Source organism: Lolium perenne, chromosome 2, assembly GCF_019359855.2.
Source record: "Lolium perenne isolate Kyuss_39 chromosome 2, Kyuss_2.0, whole genome shotgun sequence".
In the NCBI taxonomy this organism is placed as follows: Eukaryota; Viridiplantae; Streptophyta; class Magnoliopsida; order Poales; family Poaceae; genus Lolium; species Lolium perenne.
This window is the reverse complement of record NC_067245.2, coordinates 140,582,943-140,602,533: the sequence shown is the minus strand read 5'-3', so window position 1 is coordinate 140,602,533 and position 19,591 is coordinate 140,582,943. Positions and strand designations below refer to the sequence as shown.

At 44.5% G+C, this 19,591-nt stretch overlaps 1 protein-coding gene and 2 long non-coding RNA genes across 3 annotated transcripts; 2 read left to right on the top strand and 1 right to left on the bottom strand.

The window, feature by feature from the left end:
- Positions 1-601: 601 nt before the first annotated feature.
- Positions 602-7,701, top strand: LOC127333418 (uncharacterized). The gene is made up of 3 exons (XR_007871133.2): positions 602-870; positions 2,335-3,481; positions 6,101-7,701. It is a non-coding gene; the product is annotated as an uncharacterized lncRNA (long non-coding RNA).
- Positions 7,702-10,620: 2,919 nt separating this feature from the next.
- Positions 10,621-12,665, bottom strand: LOC139835214 (uncharacterized). Its single transcript, XR_011750974.1, has 3 exons — positions 12,072-12,665; positions 11,140-11,996; positions 10,621-11,037 (listed from the first exon to the last, which is right to left on the bottom strand). It is a non-coding gene; the product is annotated as an uncharacterized lncRNA (long non-coding RNA).
- Positions 12,666-14,684: 2,019 nt separating this feature from the next.
- On the top strand, positions 14,685-15,116 carry LOC139835612 (uncharacterized). Its single transcript, XM_071825472.1, has one exon. The coding sequence runs from the start codon at positions 14,685-14,687 to the stop codon at positions 15,114-15,116; it is 432 nt and encodes a 143-aa protein (XP_071681573.1).
- Positions 15,117-19,591: the final 4,475 nt, after the last annotated feature.

Below are 19,591 nucleotides of genomic sequence, written 5' to 3'. Positions count from 1 at the left end.
TTCTATTTTTATCAATGCTATTAATATGATCTTGATATGGGTTTCACCCTTTCTCAAATGGTTGACCTACATAAGGTTTACCAAAAAAAAATTGAATACCAAATATTTTGGTTTCTATTAAAATATCAAAGGCTCCCTCTAATTTTCTTCTTCTTTTATTTTTCCTCAAGCCTACCATGTTGGTATGGAATGCTTGAGGTCTTCCCTGAATTCAAATTGCAGTTCAACTTCAAAATATTCTCATCTCAAAATTTCATAAAAGTTGGCAACTTCAAATGGTTTATAAAACAAACAAAAAAGCAAAACCTAAAACTAACCCAGCCCATCTAACCTAACAACGTGCAGCCCAACTAATCTAATTAACTAGTAGCCAAAACTCACGTACCTGTCTAAGGAGATATGCAAGGGCTGAGCCTAGTTCAACGCTAAACTTTGGAGACGCTACCCCTGTACGTCATCTACCTCGTGCGTCATCCTTTGTACGAGCAACCCCATGGCCACAAGATCCTCCTCCTCTTCCTGGATGCACACCACGTTTCCTTTTTCTCCTCCTTGAAACGTCCAGTGCAGCCCCAGCTGAACCCAAGCTTTTCTCCCCATCTACGCCGCCACCTGCTTCCAACCCCGGCCACAAAAACCACCGCAGCTCGACGCCGTCCGCCGCCGTCGCCATGGACCAGCTCGAGCCAACCTGAGCAGTGGAACGGAACCGCCTCGGCTCCCTCTTATTCCTCGACGTCTATTCCCGGAACTCGAGCCGCCAAGTTCTGCTCGGAACCATCCTCGTTGTCGCGCCTTCTTCTCGACCACCGACGGTTGCTGCACGTTCTTCTTCCTTTCCGGCCGTTTCTCTTCACCGCCAACCCCAGGGTGAGCAGCAGCACCCCATCTCCCTTTCTACATGTGCTCCTGCATCTCTGGTTCGAGTTGAAACGGGAGAGATGAGAGGAGAACGAAACCGAGTTCGTAAAAAAACGCCCTGTTTTTTTTTTCTACTGCTACGGGACAGCGACTTCCGACGCATCTCACTGCCAGCACAGGCCACGCAAGCAAGCTTTCTTCACACCGTTGGAAAGCTGAGAGTAAGGGCTACGACTTTGCTTTTGTAATCACTCGATTTCATCGCCTGTAGACGACGCCATCGTCGACGCAAAACTGTGTCGTGAATCTGCAGTTTTCAGCCGAGCGCCGCCGCTGTCACGGCCTCAACTTCCGTCGAACCTCGCCGCCACTACACTGCTCCGTTTTCACCCAAACTTTCCATTTGAGTCATGTCGCACCCCACTCACTCAACTCGTCAAAACCCTCGCCCAGAACCGCCCATGCTACTCGCCATCTTCGTCCAAATTCGTCACCGCGAGCTGTCCAGTTTTCAGTTTCAGTGTCATAAAATTCAGTTAACGCCAAGAACGCTACACATTACCTGCAACCTATTTCTAATCAAATCTGGTTGAACAGCCAACTGGCTGTGCTCCCTGTTTGTCAACCAGGAGACCTGAGTTCGAATCACACCGGCGGCTATTCCAAACCTTTTTCGCAGCTTTTGCCACGCTGGCGCCTACGTGGCACGTGACCCCACTGTTCATTGGTCAATGACCTGGGCTAGTTTCCAGACCTGTATAAATGTTTCAGCTCAATTCAAATTTCAGTTCTCAGAAAAACTGTTTAGAGATGGTTTTTCAAACATTTTAAAACTGCGTATTCCAAACCTTTTTCGCAGCTTTTGCCACGCTGGCGCCTACGTGGCACGTGACCCCACTGGTCATTGATCTGGGCTAGTTTCCAGACCTGTATAAATGTTTCAGCTCAATTCAAATTTCAGTTCTCAGAAAAATTGCTTAGAGATGGTTTTTCAAACATTTTAAAACTGCACTTATACAAATCCAAATTAGACAAACTTTATATCCTTTTTTATCCGAAAAACATGATCTACCAAACCATGAACTTTGTTTCAACTTTTGAACAACTAAAATTGGATCATTTTTCAAATCTGAACTAAAATTGATGAATTTTGCTAAATTCATAACTTAATATCTATAACTCCAAATTTAGTAAATTTTATATCCAATTGCATTAAAAAATGTGAGGAATTCAAATCTTGCATCTTCATGCATCATTGACATCATCCCTGGATGGTTAAGTTAAAAATTGCAAATCTGAATTAAAACTATATGTGAGGGTGTTTATCATTTCATGTGAATTATGAGCACCCCACTTAATTTGGCTTGCACATATCATCTTGCCATGTCATCATGCATCATATTGTGCATTGCATACTTGTATTGATTTGTGCTATATTTTCCTTGTATGTGCTTTTTGGTTCTTCTCGAGTAGACACCGACGCAGAGCAGTTCGAGCAGGGGTACGAGTTCCCCCTGGAAGATCGTGTCGGTGCTTCTACCTCTGATCTGACAGGCGAGCCCATCCCTTCACCTATTTTACATTTACATGCTCTTTTGATCTATTGCTATCCTTATGTCGCGATTCTGTTGTGTCACGTGTCCTATTCCACCTGTTACCTATATATCCGAGATACACCTCCTCGCCCTGCCGTTGTTTGTTGTTTGCCTGCTTTGCGAGTCGTGGGCGAGTTTAGGGTTTTCTGTTGATATCTCGAAATGTTCGGGATATCTTGTTGGGATGTTGACACATGTACCACCTTTTCAAAAGGATGATGATAACTTTTGCTACAACTTAAAATTGCTAAGGGATATAATATTGCAGAGGCATCGGTGAGCCCCTTTGCGAAAGCATCGGATATTTGTCTCGCTTGTGTCCCCTAGGACCGAGTTCTTGTTATCTGTTTCTAAGACTGAGCGCGCTAACCACTCGTGGGAGGATTTATCGGGACCCCCCATCACCCATTACCATTTCTCAAGTCTGTTGAAAAGGGGGCCACAACCTTGGTTTTATTTGCCTATGCCATGTATGCCATGCTTTATCTACTGTTGCCTTCGGGTGTTTATTTCCTGTTGCCTTCGGGTGTTTATATTCTGTATTGTACCCCGCGGAACGTTTAGTGAAGCGTGTGGTTTGCACGCCTAGCCGTTAACGCAAACCCTGAGTCCGCATCGGAGTACGGCCGAACTTCGTTTCAGGTAGCTTAGTCGGGTGGCCCCCCTAGGCATTATTGTTCATCAGGGAACGGTCTTGTTATGAGACTCCGCACTTGTCTATGCGGGTTCGATCATGCATGTATGGTAACATTGGTGCACCCCTGCAGGGTTAAATCTTTTCGGAAAGCCGTGTCCGCGGTTATGGATGACTTGGAGCTGTTTAACTCGATCATAGAACAACTTACACCTAATGTTGTCACTAATAACTTAGAGCCCATTGACACATGGGAAGAGATGCAATAAGTCATGCACAAACGCTTTGTGCCCACCTACCACAAACGTGACCTTTTCAACAAGCTCACTCAACTCAAGCAAAGCTTCAAGTCCGTTGAGGAGTATTACAAGAAGATTGTAACATCCCAAGAGTAACACCTTAGTCCCTTTTACCTTTCTTGCATTGTTATCATACCATCATGTTGCATTCATGCATATCACCACCTTTGGCTTTTATAAAATTACATTTGGTTTTGGCTTCCTTTTTGTTTGCTTGTTGTTTTCCTCCTTCTTCTCTCTTGGTTCACCCCCTTCCTCTTGTGATGTTCCAAGAAAAGCTAACAAGACAAGCCAATCCCTCTACTTGATCTATCTTTCAATAGGTCATGCCAAAATTTCTATTATGGTTGTTAAACCTACCTCTCTTATTCTATTTTTATCAATGCTATTAATATGATCTTGAGATGGGTTTTACCCTTTCCCAAATGGTTGACCTACATAAGGTTTACCAAAAAAAAATTGAATACCGAATATTTTGGTTTCTATTAAAATATCAAAGGCTCCCTCTAATTCTTTTCTTCTTTTATTTTTCCTCAAGCCTACCATGTTAGTATGCAATGCTTGAGATCTTCCCTGAATTCAAAATGCAGTTCAACTTCAAAATATTCTCATCTCAAAATTTCATAAAAGTTGGCAACTTCAAATGGTTTATAAAACAAAACAAAAAAGCAAAACCTAAAACTAACCCAGCCCATCTGACGTAACAACGTGCAGCCCAACTAATCTAACCAGCAGCCAAAACTCACGTACATGTCTAAGAGCAAGTACAATAAGTTCTAGTCAGCTGGCTATAAGTATTAAAATAATATATTGTTGCCTAGTTGGAGGAGAGAGAGGAGGAGAGAGAAGAGGAGTGAGCTCTTATGGAAGAGCCAGCTCTAGCACGTGCTCCTAGACACTATGTGAGAGTGAATGGTGGGCATGCCCTAATAAAGTAGTACAATTTTATAGCTCACTATTGTACAAGTTGGCTCTAAGATTACTATAGATCACATGGCACTTGGCTTATAACCAACAGTTAGCTCTACTATTAAACTTCTCTAAGAAGAGATGCAAGGGCTGAGCGCAGTTCAACGCTACCTCCTCTTCCTGGATGCACACCACGTTGCCCTTTTCTCCTCCTTAAAACGTCCAGTGTAGCCCCAGCTGAACCCTAGCTTTTCTCCCCATCTACGCCGCCACCTGCTTCCAACCCCGGCCACAAAAACCACCGCAGCTCACCGCCGTCGCCATGGACCAGCTCGAGCCAACCTGAGCAGTGGAACGGAACCGCCTCGGCTCCCTATTCCTCTATGTCTGTTCCCGGAACTCGAGCCGCCAAGTTCTGCTTGGAATCATCCTCGCCGTCGCGCCTTCTTCTCGACCACCGACGGTTGCTGCATGTTCTTCTTCCTTTCCGGCTGTTTCTCTTCGCCGCCAACCCCAGGGTGAGCAGCTGCACCCCATCTCCCTTCTACATGTGCTCCTGCATCTCTGGTTCGAGTTGAAACAGGAGAGATGAGAGGAGAACGAAACCAAGTTCGTAAAAAACGCCCAGTTTTTCTTTTCTACTGCTACGGGACAGCGACTTCCGACGCATCTCACCGCCAGCACAGCCCACGTCAGCACGCTTTCTTCACACCGTTGGAAAGCTGAGAGTGAGGGCTACGACTTTGATTTTGGAATCACTCGATTTCATCGCCTGTAGACGACGCCATCGTCGACGCAAAACTGTGTCGTGAATCTGCAGTTTTCAGCCGAGCGCCGCCGCTATCACGGCCTCAACTTCCGTCGAACCACGCCGCCACTACATTGCTCTGTTTTCACCCAAACTTGTTCCATTTGAGTCATGTCGCACCCTACTCACTCAACTCGTCAAAACCCTCGCCCAGAACCGTCCATGCTAATCGCCATCTTCGTCCAAATTCGTCACCGCGAGCTGTCCAGTTTTCAGTTTCAAGGTCATAAAATTCAGTTAACGCCACGAATGCTACACATTACCTGCAACCTATTTCTAATCAAATCCGGCTGAGCAGCCCACTGGCTGTGCTCCCTGTTTCTCAACCAGGAGACCTGAGTTAATCACACCGGCGGCAGTATTCCAAACCTTTTTTGCAGCTTTTGCCACGCGGGCGCCTACGTGGCACGTGACCCCACTGGTCATTGACCTGGGCTAGTTTCCAGACCTGTATAAATGTTTCAGCTCAATTCAAATTTCAGTTCTCAGAAAAATTGCTCACAGATGGTTTTTCAAACAGTTTAAAACTGCACTTATACAAATCCAAATTGGACAAACTTTATATCCTTTTTTATCAGAAAAACATGATCTACCCAACCATGAAATTTGTTTCAACTTTTGAACAACTAAAATTGGGTAATTTTCAAATCTGAACTAAAATTGATGAATTTTGCTAAATTCATAACTTAATATCTATAACTCCAAATTTAGTAAATTTTATATCCAATTGCATTAGAAAAATGTGAGGAATTCAAATCTTGCATCTTCATGCATCATTGACATCATCCCTGGATGGTTAAGTTAAAAGTTGAAAATCTGAATTAAAACTATATGTGAGGGTGTTTATCATTTCATGTGAATTATGAGCACCCCACTTAATTTGGCTTGCACATATCATCTTGCCATGTCATCGTGCATCATATTGCGCATTGCATAATTGTATTGATTTGTGCTATACTTTCCTTGTATGTGCTTTTTGGTTCTTCTCGAGTAGACACCGACGCAGAGCATTTCGAGCAGGAGTACGAGTTCCCCCTGGAGGATCATGTCGGTGCTTGTACCTCTGATCTAACAGGCGAGCCCACCCCTTCACCTATTTTACATTTACATACTCTTTTGATCTATTGCTATCCTTATGTCACGATTCTGTTGTGTCATGTGTCCTATTCCACCTGTTACCTATATATCCGAGATACAACTCCTCGCCCTACCGTTGTTTGTTGTTTGCCAGCTTTGCGAGTCGTAGGCGAGTTTAGGGTTTTCTGTTGATATCTCGAAATGTTCGGGATATCTTGTTGGGATGTTGACACATGTACCACCTTTTCAAAAGGATGATGATAACTTTTGCTACAACTTAAAATTGCTAAGGGATATAATATTGCAGAGGCATCGGTGAGCCCCTTTGCGAAAGCATCGGATATTTGTCTCGCTTGTGTCCCCTAGGACCCGAGTTCTTATTAGCTGTTTCTAAGACTGAGCGCGCTAACCACTCGTGGGAGGATTTATCGGGACCCCCCATCACCCATTACCATTTCTCAAGTCTGTTGAAAAGGGGGCCACAACCTTGATTTTATTTGCCTATGCCATGTATGCCATGCTTTATTTACTGTTGCCTTCGGGTGTTTATATTCTGTATTGTACCTCGTGGAACGTTTGGCGAAGCGTGTTGTTTGCACGCCTAGCCGTTAACGCAAACCCTGAGTCCGCATCGGAGTACGGCCGAACTTCGTTTCGGGTAGCTTAGTCGGGTGGCCCCCCTAGGCATTCTTGTTGATCTGGGAACGGTCTTGTTGTGAGACTCCGTACTTGTCTATGCGGGTTCGAGCATGCCTGTATGGTAACATTGGTGCACCCCTGCAGGGTTAAATCTTTTCGGAAAGCCGTGTCCGCGGTTATGGACTTGGAGCTGTTTAACTCGATCATAGAACAACTTACACCTAATGTTGTCGCTAATAACTTACGAATTACTTGCATAGTAAGTTAGCCCTATTATAATGGAATGGATGTAAAATTTGGCAACTGTGTGAGTGCCTTGTTAGTACCTCTTGGCTAAGGGGGATCCCAATGGCACGGTTTGTTTGCAGAGTATAGAACTCCTAGAATATGTGCTCTCTCATCTTCTCTATTAGACGGGTGTTGTAGCGTGTCTCTGTTGGATAGTGCTTTGCCGCCGCTAAACTCCACCATATAGCCGGGCGAAGTTTACACCGCCCACCAGCAAGCATAGCTGGTCTTGTCTCGCAAGTACGTGCCATTTGGTACTTACCCTCGTTTTTCTTCCTCTTTGTTCGGAACACGCTTTTCGACAAACAGGTACGGCAGATGATGACCAGTACACAGGAGGATACTTTTTCAAGTTCACGGACGACGACTTCGTTGCGTAGCAGGATCTTTCCTAAGGCGGCAGCCAGTGGCATGTTGGTTATGGGAACACCGCTTGTTTATCTCGAGGACTCTTAGTCTCATTTGGTTCTTGTCTGTACCCAAACTATTTTGCTATCTTATGTATGATGTAATGTTGGGACATGTGTCCTCTGAGTGTCATTTGGATCTTGCTCATTAGAGCGTTGCTATATATATGAACCTTTATTTCCATCTTTTGTGTCATACATAGTCATGTTGTGATATTCGAGCTGTATTCTACCATCGTATCCTGTGCACAGTGTGTGTATGTGTGAAGTGCACAGGAAGGTGAAGCACTCAGGCTTGGAAAGCCTAATGTGAGCCTTTGAGGTGGGTGTTGTGTGCATGGGCGTGTTGAGCTGTTGCTTGGCCTACCCATAAGCTTGGGAATGCGAGGCGACCTCACGGTCCTTTGTAGTGACCTCATGCACATAAACCCCTCTTACCTGCGCGCTCTGGGTTTTCCTACTCCTGGGGCTTACAGACTTGGTATCAGAGTAGGACTGCCTTTAGGAGCCCCTTTGCAGCGGACGAAGTTGTGTCTAGAAACTCATACTTTAGTAGCTACATAGGAAAAATTGTGCGCGAGAGTAGGAATTCTGCTTTTATTTCTTACCCCACCCACCATCCCTCTGGTAAGGACGTGCAACGGTTTTACTCTATTCTTATCTTGTTTCACCTAGGCTTGGACGTGTCTGTGGGAAACCATAGGGCCATAGGGAAAAGTGTTTTGAAAATTTTCTGTACTATGGTTGCTTCATTATCATCCTTTGTCAATCTCCACATATAATCTATTCCTCTGACATGTTGGTATTTTCATGCTAATGTGCTTTCTCTCTGTTGATCCATTGATATCTTGACCACTTCCAAGTTCCGGAGCCTGTTTTCTTTTCGTTATTCTCATGGAACTACCGTATACTCCATCATCCCACGCTTCTGAGGCTCATGGAAGGTTGTGGGTTCCTTATCCCGCACCGCCAAGACAAGCTGCCCAAGCTGGGTATGCTCCCCGCGCAGCAAACGCTGGGTATGCTCCCCGCTCTCCCACCCCACAGCTACAGTAGAGGACCTACCAAGCTCCACCAAGGCCTCTTATGGTGGACCAAGGCCGATGGGTCCACGAGCCGACCCCACATGCTACAAGTGTGGTCAGGCAGGGCACATCTCTACCTTTTGCCCTCAGAAGCTTCCTCCACCACCACCTCGCTCTACTTCGACAAATGTGATGGTTTGTGCACCAGTTCAGGGCCATGCCTTCAACAACAACAACACCAGGCAAGGTCTGAGAGCTGCTCACATCAACAACCTCAACGTTCAGCAAGCTGAACAAGCTACCGACGTCGTGCTTGGTACTTTTCTTGTTAACTCTATTCCTACAAAAGTTCTGTTTGATACGGGAGCTTCACTTTCCTTTGTGTCGCTTCCGTTCTCTCAAAAGCATGAGTTACCGGTTGAGTACTTGTCCAAATCTTTCACGATTGTTTCTCCCGGAGGAATGTTGGCTGCGCTAAGAATAAGTCATGGAAATCAAATTTAGATTGGAAACCATGTGTTCCTTGCGTCCCTCGTCGAGCTAAGATCTTCTGGTATCGATGTCATTCTTGGCATGGATTGGTTGAAGGCCAACAAAGTTGTCATTGATTGCGCTAAGCATTCAGTTTCTCTTCCTACGGCGACAGGATCCTTGACCTATACACCTTCTCAAACACCTTCCGTTCAGCTCTTTGCTTTGAATCCTAGTTCTCTTCCGGAGCTTGAGTCTATACCGGTGGTTTACGACTTTCCTGACGTCTTTCCTGGATAACTTCCAGGTATGCCACCTTACAGGGCTGTTGAGTTCTTCATCTAACTAGAGCCTGGAACAACTCCTATCTCAAAGCGGCCATACAAAATGGGTCCCAATGAGTTGGCTGAACTCAAGAAGCAGCTTGACGAGTTGCAAAAACTTGGTTTCATTCAGCCAAGCACTTCTCCATGGGGATGTCCTACCATCTTCGTGAAGAAAAAGGATAAAACTGATCGATTGGTGGTTGACTATCGCCCTCTCAATGAGAAAACGATCAAGAATACATATCCTCTTCCTCGCATCAATGAGCTCTTTGATCAGCTTGCGGGTGCAATTGTGTTCTCTAAGATGGATTTGAGAAGTGGCTATCACCAAATCAAAATCCGCAAGGAGGATGTACCCAAGACAGCCTTCAAAACTCGTTATGGTCTCTACGAATACACCGTCATGTCCTTTGACCTCACTAATGCTCCTGCCACTTTCTCTCGGTTGATGAACTACATTTTCATGGAGTACCTCGACAAGTTTGTGGTAGTCTATCTCGATGATATCCTTGTCTCTCCAAGTCCAATGAGGAGCATGAAGAGCATCTTCGGCTCATCCTCATGAAGCTTCGTGAACACCGTCTCTATGCCCAGTTCTCCAAGTGTGAATTTTGGCTTCCTCAAGTCGTCTATCTTGGCCATGTCATTTTGGGAAAAGGCATTGCTGTCAATCCTGAAACCGTCAAGGCAATCGTTGAATGGCTTCCTCCGAAGAATGTCAAGCAAGTGAGAAGTTTCCTCGGTTTGGAAAATTACTGCCGCCGCTTTGTTGAAAATTTCTCCAAGATCGCCAAGCCTCTTACATATCTCCTCAAGAAAGACAAGAAGTTCCTTTGGTCTCCTCAATGTCAAGAAAGCTTTGATATCCTCAAGCAGAAGCTCACTTCCACACCTCACTACAAGAGGACCCCTCCTACAGCAACGCATGTATCTGTATCTAAATGTTCATATTGGCGTTGCTAGTGCTTATACCAACGGATAAAAATGCATTGCGTTTTTGGGTGTTGCAAGGGTACAATGCAACGCATATAGCTCCGTTGGTAACCAATCAATAAAGCGTTACAAATTAACAACAAAATTCAAGCAATAGATATATGCGTTGCTAGACAACATATGGGGTGAACCTTTAGTAAATATAATATGATTTTTTGTCTAAATAGATATTATTTTATCGAGTGCATTGTTTGAGCTCTTGAATCCTTTTTCCTCGTCATGAGAGAATATAACATAGAAGAGGCATACCACAATACACAAAAATCACAAAATAGAATTGCACTCCATGAACAAACAATTCTACGTATACTATTTGAATCAGTATCAGAAATACATGAAAATTATCCGACAGGCACAAAGTGTACAATCTTTATTCAAAATATTTCTCTAACTACTCCTATACATATATTTCTACAAATATATTTCCTTTAGATAGCTTCAAAGCTGATATCTGAATATGGTATGTCCCCTTACTGATCTTATGGGCCTGCAAAAAACAAAATACATATTCCAGTATCAATCTGGCAATAGGCTAGAGGTAATTCTGCAAGTAGTTGCACAAAACAGAGAGCCAAGGGAATGGATACAAACTGATCAATACTCTGGTCCAATGGTATTAACTTCCAGAATGAAACATTTATCAGAATTTCAGATGCAGAACTACTCGTTTTCATCACCAAGTCTCCCCTCCATTCATATAACGTCCTGAAGATACAAAGCAATGCAAGGAATGTAGGACTATTAGTACAAAAAATTACAATACATTATTAGATGCATTCCAGGTAGAGATTCATGACGAATTTGTACCTAGAGCGTATGTTTATCTGCACTCTTGCAATGTGATTATTATTAACTGCTCCTACTCTCAAATAATCGGATCTAAGTGCTGATTAAAATATCAAGGAAAAATAAATTCTTCATAACTAGAAAGAATTACCACAACAAACACATATTCAGTGATAAACATCATAAATTACAGCTAACATGTTTATTATCCACCTAGAGCATTTTGATAAGATAGATAGAACAAGTGTGTCAGGATAAATAAGCTGGCATTATAATATTAGATTTTACTTCTCGTAGACGGTTACTTAATATGAAGCAATAATGCAACTAAATCAACATAGATGAAAAGATTTACTGTTGTGTGGTATCTATAAAGGAGCATGCGTGTACCTTCATCAGGTCCTGGCTCCATTTTAATTACATGAGGATGGGCGCTCTGCAGCTCTGCCCTGACTCCAGACCTACAAATCCAATCTACAAGCAATTCATATCGCAACCACAACGCACATATGCGAGCAAATTAAGTTTTAACATTGATCTATCTAGGCACTACTCTAATCCAAGTTGTAGGTTAGCACCACGTGAACGAATGAGCCATAGAAAACAAATATAAATTACCTCTTATCATACATACTAGATACAGGCAGCCCTACTACTAGTCTGATCACAAGATACAGACTGAGAAAACAGGACATGGAGAAACCATTGTTTCAGCAGAGAGCACCCCTTGACACTGCTCAAGTGCTTATTCGTGACATCGGCCACATGCAGCAAAAGCAGAGAATGATTGCAACTTGCGGGGCCTCACCCAGCAGATAATGCCACACTATTGATTACCAGCCGTGAAATCTCGTCTTGGCAAACACCAAACAGGTTCACTGAAAACAGACAAAATATAAGAATAAAGAAAAACGTAGTGATAAGGTATAAGATGAGCATAGAAGGTTACTCACCAGACACGATTGCAGCCAGACATGATTGCAGGCTCATCCTTGACGCATCATCTAGGTTCCATCTTGTGTGTTTCCTCTATTCAGCAATTCTAAAGGAGGCAAAAAAAGGGAATCAATCTGGAAATACAGAAGAAATTACACAGGTTAGACAGAAGAAAGGTTGAAACATGTCAATGGAGTAGCCATCCACGGACATTGACCCCTTTCACATACGCATAGAGCGGCTCTGGCATGGTAATAATCAAGCGAGATAGAGATTTAGATCTCGACCATGGGGTGTGATGCGAGACTTTATGCTCGCGCTGCTAGATCATGACGCCAAGTCATGTACCTGGATACGGTGGTGGAGAACTCGAGCAAGGTGGCCGGAGAGGACCCATTGGCCGTCGGACCTCCTACATTGACGGATCCGGCCTAGGTTAAAGTGGAGTTTGTGTTTCAGATTGCTACGGCACAAGACTGTGGGTAGCTGGCGTAGGAGATTGCGACGAGGTCAGATCTGCGATATAAAGGGGTGGAGGACACCGGCGATGGGAGGTCGAAACGGTGGGGATCCAAGATCGGGAAGGTGGGGAGGAAGAACTGCTGAGACGAAAAATGATAGTGGGGATTAGATAAGAACGAGTGCCTCATTGGTGGGCCTATAGAACGATGATATTTTTCACCTACGTCTAGGTAGATCGCGCGGGGGGCTGAAATTTTCATCCAGGCCGCGCACAAAAATTTGGATTGTGTTTCGGAGGCGGGAGCATCTGTATGATTTAGCGCTAATTGTTTTTTTTGTCGGTGTTTTGTTGATCCTAATACCGAAGAATGGATGTAGCCTGCAACCCTTGTATGCGTATCTACATATAAATCTTGCAACGTATATCTAGTTCGTTGCAAGTTATACGTTGCATAATGGGGAGTTTTCTTGTAGTGCCTGTCCTTGTTCTTCCAGATACTTCTAAACCTTTCCAGATATTCTGTGATGCCTCTCTTCATGGACTAGGTGCTATCCTCATGCAAGAACGTCAAGTTGTGGCGTATGCTTCTTGTTAGTTAAAAAAGCATGAACTCAACTATTCCACACATGATCTTGAGCTTGCAGCCGTGTTACATGCTTTAATAACATGGCGCCAATACTTGTTGGACAACAAATGTGAGATCTTCACCGACCACAAGAGTATCAAATACATCTTCACACAACCCAACTTGAACCTCCGTCAAACGAGATGGATGGAAACCATTAAGGATTTTGATCTGCCTATCAGCTACACTCCAGGCAAAGCTAATGTCATGGCTGACACCCTTTGTCGCAAGTCCTATTGCAACAACCTCATGATTCAGGAAAGTCAACCTTCTTTTTTTTTGAGGGTAAAACAGTGGGGTTAACCCACTGCAATTTTTATTAATATAAATAAAACAACATAAGTATATAGATTACAAAGAGAGTGAGAAACTCTCAGGTAACAAGAGAAAAACAAAGATCAAGCCTATACAAAACCCCTGCTTTTTTATGAAGAATTCAGGAAATTGAATCTTGAACTTGTTCCCCAAGGCTACCTTGCAAACTTGGTGATCACGCAAACTCTTGAAGATAAGATCCGAAAAGGACAGTTGCGAGATATTTGCAGCAAGAATATCAAAGAGAATATGCACAAGCCCAAGTACAAGTCTTTCTCTCTCGATAATCAAGGAACTCTCTTCTTCCAAGGTCGTTTTGTTGTTCCAAATGATCCAGACCTGAGAAATCTCATTCTCAAAGAAGCTCATGACACTCCTCTTTCTATCCATCCTGGCAGCACAAAGATGTATCTCGATATCAAGTCTACCTATTGGTGGACTAGGATGAAAAGGGATGTTGCTCGCTATGTCTCAGAATGTGATGTCTGTATCCGTGTCAAAACAGAACATCAGAGACCTTCCGGTGTCCTCCAACCCCTGAAAATTCCTGAGTGGAAATGGGATAAGATCAAGATGGACTTTGTGATTGGTTTTCCAAAGTCTCGAAAAGGCAATGATGCTATCTTCGTGGTGATCGACCGTCTTTCCAAGGTTGCTCACTTCCTTCCTGTCAAAGAAACAATATCTTCTAGTCAGTTGGCTGAGCTCTACACTGCAAAGATTGTTTCTCTTCATGGTGTTCCTTTGGAAATAAGCTCTGATCGCGGAAGCATCTTCACTTGCAAGTTTTGGGCAAGCTTTCAGAAAGCTATGGGAACTAATCTGCTCTTCAGCACAACTTACCATCCGTAAATGAGTGGGCAAGTCGAAAGAGTCAATCAGATTCTCGAGGACATATTTCATGCCTATGTTATCTCCTTCGGCATGAAATGGGAAGAATGCCTTCCTTTCGCCGAGTTCTCTTACAACAACAGCTATCAAGCCAGTTTGGGCATGGCACCCTTCGAAGCTCTCTATGGTCACAAATGCAGAACACCTCTGAACTGGTCTAAAACTGGTGAAAGGCAAATCTTTGGCCCCGATGTCATCAACGAGGCTGAAGAAAAGGTGTGAAACATTCGTGACAATCTCAAGATAGCACAATCTCGGCAGAAAAGCTATCATGATAGCAAGCACCGTGATATGTTATATCATCCTGGTGATCAAGCCTACCTTCGTGTTACTCCTATGAGGGTCACTCATCGCTTCGGTATCAAAGGCAAGCTGGCGCAAAGATACATTGGTCCCTTCAAGGTTCTAGCAAAGCGTGGTGAAGTCGCTTACGTCCTTGAACTTCCTGAGAAGCTCTCCAAAGTACACGGTGTCTTCCACGTGTCACAGCTCAAGAAGTGCTTCAAAGATCCGGGCCGTGCAGTTGATCACGAGTCCATCGACCTCCAAGAAGACCTCTCCTACAAAGAGCATCCCGATCGGATTCTTGATGAAGCTGAACGTCGAACTCGCAACAACTCTGTCAAGTTCCTCAAGGTGCAGTGGTCGCACCATTCTGATAAAGAAGCAACTTGGGAGCAGGAAGATCAGCTCCGTTCGAGTACCTGTCCTTTTTCTCTTCTTCATGAGAATCTCCGGGCGCGATTCCTTCAAGGGGGGCGTTTGTAACATCCCAAGAGTAACACCTTAGTCCTTTTTACTTTTCTTGCATTCTTATCATACCATCTGAATGTTCTAGGACGTCACCTAGAGGGGGTGAATAGGCGGTGTATAAAAACTTCTACTTGAGAGCTAAACTAGGCGGAATAAAACTACACATGTGTTTACTAGTTTAGCTCAAAGCCTATCAACTAGGCGTTTGCCTAAGAGCACCAACAACCTATGCTAGCATGATGAGCACAATGTGATAACAAGCTAGGTATAGCACATCAAGCAAGATAGATATAACAAGGTAAAGCGCATAGGTAAAGGAGCTCGGGTTGAGAAGTAACCGGTACACGAGGAGACGACGATGTATCCCGAAGTTCACACACAAAGGTGCTACGTCTCCGTCTGGAGCGGTGTGGAGGCACAAGGCACTCCAATGACCCACTAGGGCCACCGTATTCTCCTCGAGCCTTTCCACCAAAGGAAAGGCCTCGATCCACTAAGGGTCACTTGAGGGTGGTCACCAAACCCGTACAAGCTTGGGAAAACACCCAAGTATCACGCTTGAGGCAACTCCACAACACGGAGGCTCTCAAGTACATGGCCACAAGAGGCTACAACACACCACCAAGGCACAAAGCTACTAATGCGCCACAGGAGGCTAACACACTCCACAAAGGAAACAACGCCACCAAAGGGCACCAAGCCACAAAGATGATAAGGCCACTAAGGCTACACGGCCACTAAGGCAAGAACACCACTAAGGTCAAACACTCACTCTACGAGATCGAAACCCCGGAGAGAACCCAAACCGATGCACGTAATGCAATGGCTAAGAACACCACTAAGATGCCCAAGTTCTTCTCTCCCAAATTCCAACAACGCTAGAAAAGCTATTGGGGGAATAAGGGAGGAAGAACAAAAAGTGGAGAAACACCAAGAAACTCCAAGATCTAGATCTAGCAAGATCAGGGATTCAATTGGTGAAGCTCTAGATCTAGATCTCCTCTCTCCTTTCCCCCAAAAATATGCAAGAAGTAGTGGGGGGATCAAGAGGAGGAAGATACAACTCAAGGTCAACAATGGAGGAGAGAGAATGGAGGGGAAGGAGAGTTTGGGTCGGAGGTGCAAGAGAGGTATATATAGGGGGCTCAGAAATATGACTGTTGGGGCTGAAAAACGGTCAGATCCGCGCCGAAAGCGGTACTACCGCTTGTCAAAGCGGTACTACCGCTTGTGCGCGAACTGCTCAGAAAACAGCTGAAAAATGGCCCAAAACCGGTTGTACCGCTCTGCGGAGCGGTACTACCGCTTGTGTTCGAATCTGAGCAAAACAGTGAAAAATAGAGAGAGAGAGAGAAAGCAGCGGAGCACCACGGCAGCGCATGCGCAGAGCAGCAGCAGGGCATGCAGCAGCGCGGGCGGGAAGCATGACAGCGGCAGAGGTGGGGCCAGGCATGCAGCGGCATCAGCAGCTCCGCGTGGGGTCAGCTACGAGCGGGAGATGGCGTGGCTTGCGAGGATGTCGGACAAGCGATGTCCCGCGCGGGAGTCAACGCATCGATCGATGCGGGCGGGAGCGAGGCGCGGGATCGCGCGAGGAGCAGCGCGCGTGCGTGCAGGCGGCGCGGGGTAGGTAGGCTGGCGGGCCGAACTGATGGCGGCGGCCGACTACGGGATCTGGCGGTGGGTGGCTGTTTGGTGAAGAAAGGCTTGGGCCGGTAGTACCGGCCCGGTACCGGTCAGGTACCGTAAACGAGTTACGGTACTACCGGCCCGATACCGGCCTGATACCGGTTGGTATCCAATGGGCTCGGAAGGCTGAAGCGGAAGTTGGGCCGGTACTTACAGTGGTAGTACCGGCCGGCCCAAAATGATTTTTCTTTTTCTTTTTCAATATGCAGCAACTAGAAAAACCATAACTTGAGCTAGACAACTTCGAATGCGGTGAAACCAATTTTGTTGGAAAGAGGACAACAAGAGCTACCTTCTCACAAGGTGAAATCATGCAAAAGAGTAGATGATGATTTTCTCATGGTCATAGAGGTGTACCCTCTCAATATGGTATATCGGGAAAATCATCACCCTTGCGTGTGCAACATGCAATGCAACCGGAATCCGTTTTCGATGAGCTAGAGCTTGTCATGGAGATGAACACAAGCTCTAACTCATCTCATGGATAAGAACCAAGAACAACCAAGAAACATGATGCAATGCATGCGAGGTTTGAGCTCTCTCCGATGATGCGATTGATGTCTACGCTCGCTTATATTCCTGTAGACAGTGTTAGGCCTCCAAGAGCAGAGGTTTGTAGAACAGCAGCAAGTTTCCCTTAAGTGAATCACCCAAGGTTTATCGAACTCAGGGAGGTAGAGGTCAAAGATATCCCTCTCAAGCAACCCTGCAATTACGGTACAAGAAGTCTCTTGTGTCCCCAACACACCTAATACACTTGTCAGATGTATAGGTGCACTAGTTCGGCGAAGAGATAGTAAAATGCAAGTGATATAGATGAATATGAGTGGTAATAACAATCTGAAATAAATATGGCAGCGAGTAAACATGCAGTGGAACAGTAAATAAACAGTGATTCGATGTTTGGAAACAAGGCCTAGGGATCCTACTTTCACTAGTGGACACTCTCAACAATGATCACATAATAAAACTACTCTACACTCTCTTGTTGGATAACAAACACCATTCATTGCGTAGGGCTACAAGAGCTCCCTCAAGCCGGAGTGAACAAGCTCCACAACATTTGGAGTTCATATTTAAGTAACCTCTAGAGTGCATAATAGACCGTTGCAATTTAGACCGAGTACTAACATAGCATGCACACTGTCACCATCAGCTATGAAAGGGGGAATAGATCGCATCAGTACTATCATAGTAATAGTTAACTTCATAATCTACAAGAGATTACAATCATAACCTACGCCAAGTAATACATGATGCACACACTGTCAACATTACATCATGGAGGAGGAATAGACTACTTTAATAACATCACTAGAGTAGCACATAGATTAATAGTGATACAATGCTCATGATCACATAAAGATCACATGAGAGAGAGATGAACCACATAGCTACCGGTACAGCCCTTAGCCTCGAGGGAGAACTACTCCCTCCTCATCATAGGAGACAGCAGCGGCGATGAAGATGGCGGTGGTGTCGATGGAGATGCCTTCCGTGGGCGATTCCCCGTCCCGGTGGCATGCCGGAACAGAGACTTCTGTCCCCCGAATCTTGGCTTCGTGATGGCGGCGGCTCTGGAACTTTTCTCGTATCGTGGCTTATTGTTTTATGGTTATCGCGACGGAGAGACTTTATAGGCGGAAGGGCAGCCTCGGAGGGGTCCTGGGGGACCCACACAATAGGGGGGCGCGCCCCCCCTTGGCCGCGCCGCCATGTGGGGTGGGGCCCCCTTGGCTCCCCTCTGGTCCCTCTTCGGTGCTCTGGAACCTTCCGTGGAAAATAGGACCATGTGCGTTGATTTCGTCCAATTCCGAGAATATTTCCTTTGTAGGATTTCTGAAACCAAAAACAACACAAAACAGGAACTGGCACTTCGGCATCTCGTTAATAGGTTAGTTCCGGAAAATGCATATAAATGATGTAAAGTGTGTATAAAACATGTGAGTATCATCATAAAAGTAGCATGGAACATAAGAAATTATAGATACGTTTGAGACGTATCAAGCATCCCCAAGCTTAGTTCCTACTCGCCCTCGAGTAGGTAAACGATAACAAAGATAATTTTTGAAGTGACATGCTATCATAATCTTGATCAATACTATTGTAAAACACATGAAATGAATGCAGCGATTTGAAGCAATGGTAAAGACAATGAGTGAACAACTAAATCATATAACAAAGACTTTTCATGAATAGTACTTTCAAGACAAGCATCAATAAGACTTGCACAAGAGTTAACTCATAAAGCAATAAATTCTTAGTACAAAGGTTTTGAAGCAACACAAAGGATGATTAAGTTTCAGCAATTGCTTTCAACTTGTAACATGTATATCTCATGGATAGTTGTCATCATAAAGCAATATAACAAGTGCAATAGGTAAACATGTAAGAATCAATGCACACAGTTGACACAAGTGTTTGCTTCTAAGATGGAAGGAAGTAGGTAAACTGACTCAACATAAAGTAAAAGAAAGGCCCTTCGCAGAGGGAAGCATGGATTACTATTTTTGTGCTAGAGCTTTTATTTTGAAAACATAGAAATAATTTTGTCAACGGTAGTAATAAAGCATATGTGTTATGCATAAGACATCCTATAAGTTGCAAGCCTCATGCATAGATTACCATTAGTGCTCGCACCTTGTCCTAATTAGCTTGGATTTACATGGATTATCATTGAATAACATATGTTTCAACCAAGTGTCACAAAGGGGTACCTCTATGCCGCCTGTACAAAGGTCTAAGGAGAAAGTTCGCATTGGATTTCTCGCTTTTGATTATTCTCAACTTAGACATCCATA

What these genes read in the sequence shown, in the direction of transcription:
- LOC139835612 (XM_071825472.1), top strand. Translation starts at nt 14,685, where the DNA reads ATGAGGGTCACTCATCGCTTCGGTATCAAAGGCAAGCTGGCGCAAAGA.